At 37.5% G+C, this 12,883-nt stretch overlaps 1 protein-coding gene across 1 annotated transcript in view; it reads left to right on the forward strand.

Moving 5' to 3' along the window:
* LOC123309151 (protein O-mannosyl-transferase Tmtc3) overlaps positions 1-12,883 on the forward strand; it is a 65,512-nt gene that overhangs the window by 16,872 nt on the left and 35,757 nt on the right. Inside the window, exon 2 of the mRNA XM_044892111.1 lies at positions 847-983. Coding sequence (XP_044748046.1) covers positions 847-983 — 137 coding nt within the window. The remainder of the gene's footprint in view (positions 1-846; positions 984-12,883) is intronic.

The following is a 12,883-nucleotide window of genomic DNA, read 5'->3' on the forward strand; positions in this document are numbered from 1 at the left end:
ACAAGTTTGATGAACATAAAAACTATTGAAAATCGGGGAGCTTTATATGTTTTTTCCTCGGTTTTTCAAAAATAATTTGGGATTATTTCTCTGTTTTTCGAGTATAGTTATACCTTCGTTGTTTACTATCGAATATATATGTTTTGTTCATTATAATATCATAAAAATATCGCGAATGGCCAAGTACAACTGAATAAAAATATGGTGGGCCCCATTACTACTTTTTCGTTTGGATTTGGGGTCCGTTTATTGCCAAATGTTTTAGATGATACCATTCCGACAATTATTGCACGGGGAAGATTTAATGGTCAGTTCTCATAAGCCTCATCGTCAGCGTACAATGTTCAGCCAAGAATAGGAATTTTATCTTTCTATATAAACTCAGTTTGATGTAATGTGGGGTTGTAACCGCAAACGATGCTTGCACATGTTATTTTCTGTGAATTCACGCCCCATCTGGTAAATCACAGAACATCTCGAATTGCATCAGACAGTTCCGCGCAAATGGAAGTATACGAAACTGGGTTATACGTTCTTCAGACCACAAATAACCCATTTGCCGGCGAAAACACGTCCCCGAACAAACAACTCATTCTGCTCTCGCGTGCAGCGAAACAGCGAAGCCCACTAAAACTGGCAATTTAACGCAGATTAAATAACAAACATATCTCACGAGCTATCTGCATAACAGGGCCCCGATTTCGAAGGGAAGGACCCAACTCATCCTCTTCACGCATGAGGGCCCTTTCTCCAAGAGTTTTTACCGCATTTGATGTTTATTGTTGTTGAAATATTCGCGGAGAGATGTATGAAGCTTTTGTTCAAACTTAAAATATTCTGTTTCAGGAACAAAGCCACAAGTCATACCGGCCATTGTGCGTTCTGACATTCAGGTGGAATTATATGTTGTGGCAGTTGGAGCCTATGGGTTATCATTTGGTGAACATGCTACTCCACTCCGTTGTCTGCGTCATGTATTTCAGGTGAGTGGTCAACGTGAATGGATGGCTTGAAGCGAGAACTATTCCACCTGTCTCGACACATGAATTAGATTCGTTTCGACGTAATTTCGTGCGAGCTCTTCATTCTATGAAAATGATGATAGCGTGTTTAGTAATCCGTTGAGCGTTGTTCGACAGCTCGTTTTTTCTCGTGAATAGAGAAGAGACTGATAAATGACTGAATGATTGATGATACTACTTAAACTTTATTTCGAAAATGAAAACTGAATTCAGCAGCAAATGAAGTGGGACACTCAAAAGAGTTTGACTTGTACAACTTCGACATTACTTTTATGATGTTGAATTTTCACCTCGAGATGCGAAGTAAAGTCTTTTGTTTGTATACCACTGGCACAGTGGCTTCCTTTTGTTGTAGAGGGTGGGAAAAATTCGCTGTCTATTGAGGGGATCTCAAGAACTGTAGCAGCTAGAAGAAAACCGATGACACAATTCCGAGCTCTTTTTCAAAGAAACAAAGAATGGTAAAAACCGTATCTTCCTACGATTCTTCGTTTTTGAGTTATTAGCAGAAAATTAGATTTTGACGATTTCGAAAAGTTCTGAAAACAGAACCGGCCTATCACTTCTTCAACCTTCCACAGGCACTTTTTTACCTAGAACTTAACTGACGAGCTCGAAATATTTTCTTACTTCAAATCATTAGGCAAACTTTCGGTTTTTTAAATGCAAATTTCAATTTTTGAAATTGGAAATTATTGTTATTGAATTCGAGATGAATCTTTTTTCAGTAGATTCTACGTATAAAAGTGCCCAAGAAGGTTCGAGAATTAGATTTGTATCTTTGAAGACAAATGAATTTTGAGAACTTTTGGAAATCGTCAAAATTTCAATTTTTATTTATAACTCAAAATCTAGAAATTTTAGTTCTGGTTTCAGATTAGGAATTAGGATTAGTCAGGAAAAAAGAGCTCGAGAAACTGCTATAGTTCTCGAGATCCCCTCAGTAGACAACGAATTTTGCCAAGACTGTAGAGAGTGCGAATGTAGGGCAGCCAAAAATTTTCGGATTTTGGCGAAGAATTCGGGAATAGTAGAGGACCTTCAATAGTTTTCTTGCATGCTGGGAGAATTGTTAGTTTGACAGCTCGGATACAATATAGCCATTTTATGAAATCACCTGTTGTTCTTGAAATTCTAGCAGTAACTCCAACATTTCTTCGCCAATGGTGTGAAGCACTATCCCTTATCTTCTGGTAACTGGCGCAGTGTGATTCGTCTAAATCCGGCTTAAGGTTGTAGTTCTGAGAAACTCTTCATAAACTCACCATGAGCTCTGCTCTGTCGAGCTAGCTGCCCAGTGTTTTTCAAATTGGAATGAAGAGATGTTTCATTTTTATTACTTCTCTGCAGAGCAATTAAATGAAGTGTAATCCAGAAAAATATTTCGGGTACTTCATATGCATTGGGAACTCAATAACATCGTCAATGGTGGATTAACACCAATTTCAACGTTTATGTAACGTTTTTTAAATCTTACGGATTAAACGTTGAGGAGACACTAAAGGTCCTTTTGTTTGCATAGGAAGTGTAGCACTTTTCTACACTCGATATCATTTACACTAGATTTTAGTTCTCTTTCGCTGATTGGATTTACACCAGTGTAGAGGAGGTGTAGTTTATCCACACCTTGTCAGAAGGAGGTGTAATATTAGTGTTCTGTGGTGTGAAATGCAAAATTTAATGTTGATATCATGGACTTTTGCGCAAACTACACTGAAAGTCAGCTGATTTAAAGTGCACTATAGATTCATTCATTCTTTCATTGCTGTATCCCGTTACCGGGAATTAATCTACAAAAAGACATAAAAAATAACAGACTTATAATTTCTTGGGGCTAATTGCGACTGTGTGCCCTCCTGTGACTGAAGAGACCCAACCCTGACCTACAGATCCTTCCACACTCCGGGCATGGATAGTCACCAACCAGATCTGGCCGTCGCTGTATCCTTCTCGAGTCTCCATTATAACTGTGCACCATAGATCTCCACTGTGACCTGTCTAACGCTAGTTGTTCCCAGTTATGATTGGCATTAATTGATTTTAGGGATTGATGTAGTTTATCCTTAAATCGCTTATACTGGCCTCCTGGTTTCCGGGCTCCCTCTGCCAATTCGCCATACAGAGCTATTTTGGGGAGTCTTGTGTCTTGCATCCTTAGAATGTGGCCGCTCCATCTGAGTCGGGCCCTCGTTACTTGAGTCTCAATTGTTGTACAACTCGCGCTTTGCAAGACTTCTGTATTCGAAACTTTGTGGAACCATCTGATGTGCATTATCTGTCTTAGATGACGTTCTTGCGTTTGTTCAAGCTGTTTAATATGTGCCTGTAAGGCGTCCAGCTTTCGCTTCCGTAAAGAAGCGTTGGGAGGACGAGTGCTTTGTAAACAGCTCTCTTGGTCTTCAGATTGAGGTCGTGATTTTGAAACACTGTGACCTTTAGCTTCCAGAATGCCCGTGATGCCGAATTGATACGGTTGTGTATTTCCGTGTCTAGGTTAGCCCTAGTATTTATGAAGCTTCCCAAGTATTTCAACTGCTCGACCTGTTCTAGGGTTTCATTCTTCAGGCTGATATGTGTTTGAAGGCTTTCTGGGGGACTTACCAGGATTTTGGTTTTGCCGATATTGAGTCTAAGGCCTAAAGCTTCGTATATAGATTACACTACACCAAGAAACAGATGAAAGGACCTAATATGTTTCATATTGGTGGCTTAAGTCACGAGTGATTAAATAGTTTCGATTAACATTAGTAAAATATTTCTTTCTCCTTATGGAATATGCATACCTACTTACAATAAACAAGAACGTCACTTATTGGTATGGTTAGATTAACGAGGGAGAAGGGCCAACGCATGGATGTTTTTCTGTATTTTTGGAAACATTATCGGCGTTTATCTTCAACTGCAGAAATTACATTTAATCCCCGAGCAAAATTCTAAATTACGACGCCGTGACATTTTCCTAAAGTTATGATGGCAGGTTATACTCTGATCATTATTTGATTAGGATAGCTTGAACATTAAATTTCTGGAAATTACCACGTTACAGACATTGAGCGATAATCGAAACATTCAGCTCTGCTATATCCCCGTTATGTCAGAGTCGATAAACCATCCATTACTAATGAACAGGTAAACATATCGTGTATGTTCTTATTCTCTACCATGTATGTATAGAATAACACAGGTGACCCCAAATTATGCCCCTATATGTGTAAGTTTACTTTCCATTATAGCTGCTCCATGTTTCATTAACGATTTTGTTTATGAAGTTCAGGTGCAGTGTTACCCATAATTAAATTTGTGTTAGTTGAGGGAGCTATAAAAGAATGTTAAATGAAACTTTCGTTCATTCAAGATAGTTGTGATTTCAACTACTAACTGACAGCTGGGAACTATGACTCAAAACATTCGAGCTATGTTATGCATAAACCGAATTCCAACGAAAGTTGTGAGACTTGCTTGAGTGGAAGTAGCACAATCTTCATCGCTATGACATATCATTTTGGATATTTATGATATATTTTTAGTTTTTCTGTAGATTCCAAACCAACTTTTAAAGCTAATTTATCCAAACCTACCAGAATTTCGGTCAATGAGTCGGTAGTCCCTAAAATGACCAAAACACCCGGACCAAAATCCTGAGAAATGCGGTTAACATGAACTACATTGAATAGGCCGGTTTTTGCGGTTGACATATGGCGTTTTAACCTCTTTGACAATTTGTAGACATAAATGGCAACAAAACAAACCAAGGTTGACGCATATCAACCGTTTTCCTGAAATCTGGTTAACTTTCAGCGCGTTTCATGAAACTTTGATTGTCCGATCAACGATTTGACAGTCACTCGATTTCTCGAACGAAATCACTGAAACATTTCTGATTATATTGAAGGTGTAGCAGTTGAATGGACATATGAACATGATATTCTGAATGAACATGATTGAACTCTCGATTGAAAACAAATTTACGTCTATTCGTAAATCAAGCGTTGATTCCCCGATCAAGCTTTAGGAAACCCGGGGTGAATCTGTTTACTGGACATGAGGATTTCTGTATGTGAGCATTACATATAGAATTGAAATGGATAAAATCAAAGAAAATTGTACATACTTCGTTAAAAAAAAATTGTGATTATGCTAACGTGATTTGAAGTAATGAATAAATATCTTTGTTCACTTTTAGAATCCAAATAATGATTATAGCCTATACTTGTCGTTGAGCAGTAAAACTCCCAGGCAGAGGCATGAAATATTTGTGAAAATCCCAGGTTCCACTATGTGCGCCCTGCAGATTAGAGAAAGCGTGTTTATTGTTGAATTCAAAGTGGCTATTTATTGAATTTCCAATCTGCATTAGCCGTTCATCGGAATAAACCGATACGAACGAATTGTTTGTAACGTTTGAGCGCCAAACTTGAAAAAAAAACGATAAATCGAATGCGCCCAAAAAATTTATTAGTGAAACGCATTCCCAGCCGAACGAAAGCGAACTTTTTCAATCCATGCCGAGCCTGTTAATCCGATACAGATGCGTAAAGCGTATGAAGCAGAATTGGCGGGGTTGATAGATAACCAATTTCAGATGACAATGAGATTGCAGATTTCATTATGGACTATTAAAAAATGTGAGGCTACAGACTGGTTGAATAACTATGGAACCCTGTTTTAGGTTGTCATCGCAGAACGTAAAAATGGCTGAACCGATTTTATTCATTTGTTATTTTTGTAAACTTCGTTTAACACAGAAAAGGAAAATTCTCGAAAGCTGCCTGGGAAATTGAAAAAAATCAAAAAAACCAAACGACATTTAAATTTCGTACGTAAGTGTGAATGTTGGGTAGTCTACCCTCCAGTGATTGACACTTCGTGGCGGTTGACAGTTGACAAATGAACATAATGAACAACAAGATCTTAATAATTATTTCGAGTTTTGAAAGGTTAGAATTAGATGATCATAATTGATTATTGTGAGTTTGAGTTCTTAGTAATCATCATATTATAATTTCAACTAGGGGAGGGTTGGATAAAACGGGATAGCTAACGTTATATAACCCATAAAGCCCTAAACAATCTATTGATATCTGCTACTTCTGCACAATAACTTCTCTGGTGTCTTCTCTATACATTGAATATCGAGCATTCCTTCATTGGTTGATGATTATGTAGAAAAAGTAATATTTGTGATAAAAGGTAAAGTATCCTGTTTTGCCCTCCTAGTCGGGTAAAATGGGATGATGTATGAATGAAAGTGAAAATGATTATGAGAGTCAAATATATTTATTGGAATTGAAAACAGAACTCATACTTATAACAAAAAACAAATCAAGACTTCAGCAACGACAAAAATCGCACGAGTACGGATCAACATCATTCTCAACCCCGGCACAAGCTTCGTGAGACCAAATACGACAGTCCTGGCACATTATCCAACTGTCATCACTCTTTGTGCCGTACGTACGATTCTGAACAATAAATGTAGGTTACATCGGGTTCCTCTTCTACTACAATTGTAGTTTTTTCCTCCCTTCTCTTTTATCGACTCTTTATTCTTGTTTATTACTGCCGATTCGTTTTTCTCGCATATTTTCCTATCCTTCTTTAGACTTGTGGAACAATTAAATTCAAAATCTTTGTTGAAACCAATAGATCTCTTAGTTGGGCAAAACGGGATAGTATCCAGTTTTATCCGACTGCATGGTATCCCATTTTGCTCGACTGCGTCTTCCAAAATATTATTCAGGATTTTTACGAGAAAAAATATTTTTTTCATATCTGTAATTATCGCGACATATAGTCAATTATTCGAATTTTCATATGAAATACTCATTGTTATTTATTTTCGTTATTCAAAATGAAAAATTCCCTATTAACTACCGGCAAAACTAAATAGTATAACACTACCTTCACGAATTCCAGCTTGTCACACGTTACAGATTCACAATTCATTTGAATAATGAACTGCTATATTTGAAGATACCTTATTCTCAGCGAGTAATACTACCAGTCGTCAAATGGCCCTGCTTATTGCCGAATATTGCCCGATATCCCGTTTTACCGAACTATCTTGTTTTGTCCAACTCTCCCCTACTATATGTATACATAGCGAATGTGATTTGAACTTGCTTATTCACTTTTGATTTCGGTTAGACGGTGAGTTTTATAAGTTATATTCACGTTAAAGTGACAAAAGGACTTCAGCAATTTTCATTTAAGACGACTATGAGTAAATCACCCTCGAGTGTTTGCAACATCAACCTCGAAAGTCCATGCTCTTCACATGGTACAATGTATGTTGCCTGTTACTTTGTTGACAAACCCTTCAAAAACAAAACGAGAAAAGATGTTTACAAAGATGCTCTGCAATGAAAAAGTCGATGTTCACTTTTCATACTATTCTACTTCATTACATTTTTCTCGCGTTTCACTTCCAATTACTAAATATTCTCTGAGTATAGCAGGGAATGCATATAAACGATATCTGCTGGGTCAGCTAGTTGAGAAGAATTACATCTACAAAGAAAAAGACTCCATCAATCTACGAACTTGTATAGAAAACCTCCGCTTATACAGTTAAAGACGGTTAAATCATCTGATTTCACCTTTGTTGCTTGTCTATCTGATCAATGACTTTGCTATCCCGACACAAAATTTGACACAGCAACATCTGTACCATCGGAGCGAACGATAAGACCAAATATAATATATGTTTAGCGCAAAGAAAAAGCTGCAGTTGCAACTTTAATAGCCGCTTATATCTCTTGTATGTTTCAACATACATGAAAAACACAGATGTGTACAGATTCGTGAAATTTGCAACTGAGCTTAGGCGACTCTAACCTGATGATGCTCTATAATTTTCTTCCGAATCTGATACATAAAGGACCAAACCTCCAGAGAAATAGGAAATGGAACAGCGGCAACGAAATACGAAAGAAAAATCTAGGTCCCACATGATTTACTCAGCCCGCCTGTACTGCACATCATGTAGCAAGCTCGAAACGATATTCCCTCAGAACTCTATGATTTATCTCTGACTGAATTGCAGATGGACTTCAACTTCCTGTAGTAAATGGAATCGAACGAACAAATTCAAATTTATCGTGTGCAAACTCGGCACGGATTACATGGTCTGTTCGCTCAGTTTACACGCTTATATTACACCGATATGCTCCCAAGACAACTGGAATATATCAAACTCATTAGTTCCAGTTAACAAGTTGTATTACCCCCGACTGATTTGAATGTATAGCTGAAATATATAGGACTGGGTGGTAGGGTTATTTCAGATAGGGATCTTGTGATGTGACCTTATGTAATAGGTGATGAAATTGCTGATAAAATTATTACTCCGAATACATGCATAGTTTAACGATCTAAAAAGGAGGAACTGAAAAAGGGTTTTTGTGGAAGGGGTAAAGCAACAAACCAAGAAGAAAAAAGCTCAATTTCGAGGTTTTCAGACGATTCCACAATTGTCGCAATTGGCGTTTTTAAGCATTTTATAGTTGCAAAAATATCACCTAAGAATAGCTGGAATCTTCGAAGAATATCTATTGATCTATTGAATTGCGATGACTTCCTGTGAGGATCCAAGACTTAATTTCTCATATGTTTGATTAGTAGGCCAGCCAATTCTAGAAATTTGCATACTGCAAGATGAGCTATGTCTCTTTATGATCTCAGAATCTTTAATTATCATCTCCTGAGTTCCTCATGTAGTACAAGAGTTTACCTCCCCGTCAGCCTGCCAGCAATTCCACCATTACTCGAGTCTCAGCGCGAGATAGCTTCAGTACCCTTTTTGTGTAGGCTAATAAAAATGATCTTATTACTCGTGCAAGTCCAGAAGTGTTTATCCAGTGGACTATTCTGTTGTCCACCTTCCGTTTCTGGACCAATGCCTTATATTTTTCTGTCTCAAAACCACAAAAGCGTTCTGGTCTAACAGTTCATAGCCTTGGTGGACTTTCGTAAGTTCATTCTTCAATGCTAAAATGCCCTGGCCATAGGACAGTCACCTTATTGCCTCTAGCCAGTTGCTTTATGGCAACACGGAATTCCCAAGTTAACAGAGAAAATGTTATGTTTAAATTCTGGGACAATCTATCCATTTTCAAGTAGATGTGCGCCTCTTTCAGGTTTCTTTTAAGATACTCTTGAACACATGAGTATACAGGTAGTGTCTCAGCTTGTAAGATTTAGTTCCACATACCCCAATACCTACATATTATCCTTATCTTGAGCAACCGGTATTTTTTCTTCCGTTTCGGCCAGTTTTAACTATCTTACATAGTTTGCCCATTTGCGCCGTGCGACGTTTCGTTAACTTTTTATTCTTTATATGGGCATTTGTTCAGTGAGGAATAAATTATGACATTGTTGATTTTCTTGGTTAGGACTCAATCAATATTGTCCTATTTGTTCAGAAAAATATGAAGAGCCACCAACAGGGGAAGTTGTGTTCACCATGAATGGTGGCACGAATAATATTGCAGTGCTTGTAAAAAGGCGCTTCTGTATTGAAAATAAACAGCATTTATCTAATATTATAACATTTTGATGATATTATTTCGTAATTTGTTTTGATTGTGTGGTTCACTAAGCACTGCGTTCACGTACCCCGTGAGGGTGCGCACACTTACCCGCAATACGGGGCATGTGAACGCACTCCGACTTTCACCATTAAATTTTTGTTTGTTTGCTTTTTGATGTTTTTTTATAGATCAGAAAATTCTGTATCTCATCAATATGATTTAATTTTCCTAACTTCAACATTTGAAACATGGTATGGCTTGAAAGGCAAAAGTGCGCACAGTTGCCCCGAATGACTCTACATCTGAGTTCTGAGTGCATTTCGAATTTCCATATGAAAAATTTAGAGATTACCATTTAGCAAAAATCTAAAGTGAAAGGAGTATATGGTTGAAGAACTACAGAATTTATTTCTTCGCAATATTTTTTTGACAGAAAAAGACACTATTTTTAGTTCTCCCAGTATCAAATTACGAAAAATATACAAGGATGTTAGAGTATTGGAATCCATTAGGAACCATCCCGCACAATAATTTAATAGCATGCATGACAATACAAAATAACGATTTCGGCGAAAATACACTTTTCTCATTCCGAAATGATACAATTTTATCCAAATTACGTTGCCCAACTCCATTTGTCGATTGATGAAATTTCCCCATATTCAGCGAACGCGAAACTCAATAATCCATTCTCGTCAGTCAATGAAGCGATGGAGTTTTCCATCGAGAGGGCGTTAATACGCTCAATAATGACGAGATGAATTCGATTCGAAACCTGAGGAGGGAAGGTAACCATTTCCACCGGAAGAGGTCTTCGGGGGTGCATTTCCAATTACAGTAGAATCCAATCAGAGCTCACTGCGTTGTTTTCGTTGTCGAATTAAATGGGTTGATGCGAATTAGCGCAAATCCGTATAGCGATAGGGGAATTATATTTTACGTTCTCTTGAATAATGGAAGAATCGTTTTAAATTTTGATGTTTATCAATTAGGGATGAATTCCACGTTTAACAATAGTTTTAAACCCTATTTAAGCAGATATTGCTGCGACCATGAGAGCTGAAATTAATTGGAAAACCTTCGGAAGAGATCGCATTGGAATTCTTCTGTTGAAGACTTTAATTGTTATTCAAAACATGTTTAAACAGGAGGTAATTTCAGTGAAATCTTTCGGTTTGAAGGAGAATAACAATAAGATTGATTCCTCCATGCCATAGCACAGATATCTTGTAATTTTTATACAAGGCACATCGAAAATGTTGAGCAATAATTTATGGATGTAGTTTTGAGATTTTAGGGGGGTTTCAAAATCAAAACTGTTCTCTTCGTTACGATTGGTGGGATGATGAACATCAAAAATGAATTTCTTTTAAAAATATTATGTTGATGAGATGTGCTGGATATTCGATCAAAATATGCAAGTTGATCTGGAATTATCTCAAACATAGAAGATTTTACGTGAAAGTGGAAGGAGAATGCTCCACAACAAGAGATATAGAGGCTGGAGTACCCCAAGGGTCAGTACTTGGGCCACTTCTGTACAACATATACATTCACGATATTCCGAAGAATCCAAGAACCATGCTAACGTTATATGCTGACGACACAGGCATAGCAACTCGACACCGCAACTAATAGAACGAAATGATTGACGAAACAAATGACTGGTGCATAAAGTGGAAAATCAAGCTCAATGGACAAAAGAGCCAAGCAATATTACTTTAAAAAAAAAGATTACGACCCACAACGAATCTAGAAGTTGACGGCGAAGAAATCGACTGGAAAAATGAAGCCAAATATTTAGGAATAACGGTAACCTGGTTGATGACCTTTTAACTTAGAACGTGACAGGGGATGACCGGAGAGGTCAGAATTGCAAAGAAACACCTTCAATTCGGCCGACGTTTCGACATATTTAATGTCTTCATCAGGGCACTGTAATTAGGTAAAATCTCATGCAGTATTACACAAATACAGTAGAAAATATATACGTGATCGTTACAATAAGACAGAATAAACAACACTTACAATTTGTATTGGTTTCCTCTAAATCAAGTGTAAAAACAACATCCGACAACAATACACAAAAATGGAAATATTTGCAAGGAAAGAAAAACAACATTAAACTTATTTTGAAGCAACAAAGAGTTCAACAACAACAACATGTGATGGATTGATCATTGAAAGGAAAACAAATTGGCGTTCTTCAATCGGGTGCGCGCATGCTAGAGATGTTTGATCTACTGTGGTCATGGTTTTCTTTTAATATATTATAGTAGCCTTCAAATATTCAAAATTTCAACCAATTTCGACATTAAATATGTCGAAACGTCGGCCGAATTGAAGGTGTTTCTTTGCATTTCTGACCTCTCCAGTCATCCCCTGTCACGTTTTAGGAATAACGCTTGACAAAGGACTTACTTGGAAAAGTCATATCAAACAAGCAATCGACAAAACGAAAGCAGCGATGAATAGACTCTACCCTCTGATAGGAAGAAGAAGCCACATGTCGAAAGAGACAAAATTGAAGATAATCAAAGGCGTTGCTAGGCCTCAACTGACTTATGGATCAGTTGCCTGGGGTTTCGCGTCAAAGAGCCATATCAAAAGAATTCAGGCCACTGAAAACAAGCTGCTACGATGAGCAATAGATACACCTTGGTTTGTCAGTAATAGACAGATTTATAGGGACCTAAAATGGAAAACCATAACGGAGTTCATAAACAGAAAAGCAGAGAAATTATTCGAAACAGCGCAAAAACCATCCGAATCAAGAACTCAGGAGACTAGTGGACTACGACCCAGGAAGACAAAAAGAGAATGCGAATTTACAGAAGGAGACCAAGAGATCAATTAAAAAGAGATTAAAATAAGAACGGAAACTTATTGAACAATCCAATAAAGTGTTATCCAATAGAGGATAAACACATAAATCCCAGCACGATAGTGTGCGAGAAGAAAACCGACTAAGAGATGAACGGTTTATAGGCAAATGCCCGGAACCAATATTCAAGAGGCAGTAAAGGGTTTTTAGTGGTTCTCGAGCTCAGGAGAGTGAGAATCCCCACACTTTTTTCCCCTCAGGAGAGGGTGGTTCGTCTGACTTGCAGATTTTCCCCCTGCTACACCAAAAAAAAAAAAAATTATGTCGAGAACCGCTTATTTTGTTAGCTAGAATCATCGGAAAAGGGCTAATCAGAATAATTATCGGTTTTTCATACCTTACTGGCTATACGGTTTTTCATACCTTAATTACTGTTACTGGCGCCAACTCAGTTTAACCAAGTGAAGCTCAAAATGAGTTATTGTTCCTTATTTCATTTATAG

Source organism: Coccinella septempunctata, chromosome 3, assembly GCF_907165205.1.
Source record: "Coccinella septempunctata chromosome 3, icCocSept1.1, whole genome shotgun sequence".
Classification (NCBI taxonomy): Eukaryota; Metazoa; Arthropoda; class Insecta; order Coleoptera; family Coccinellidae; genus Coccinella; species Coccinella septempunctata.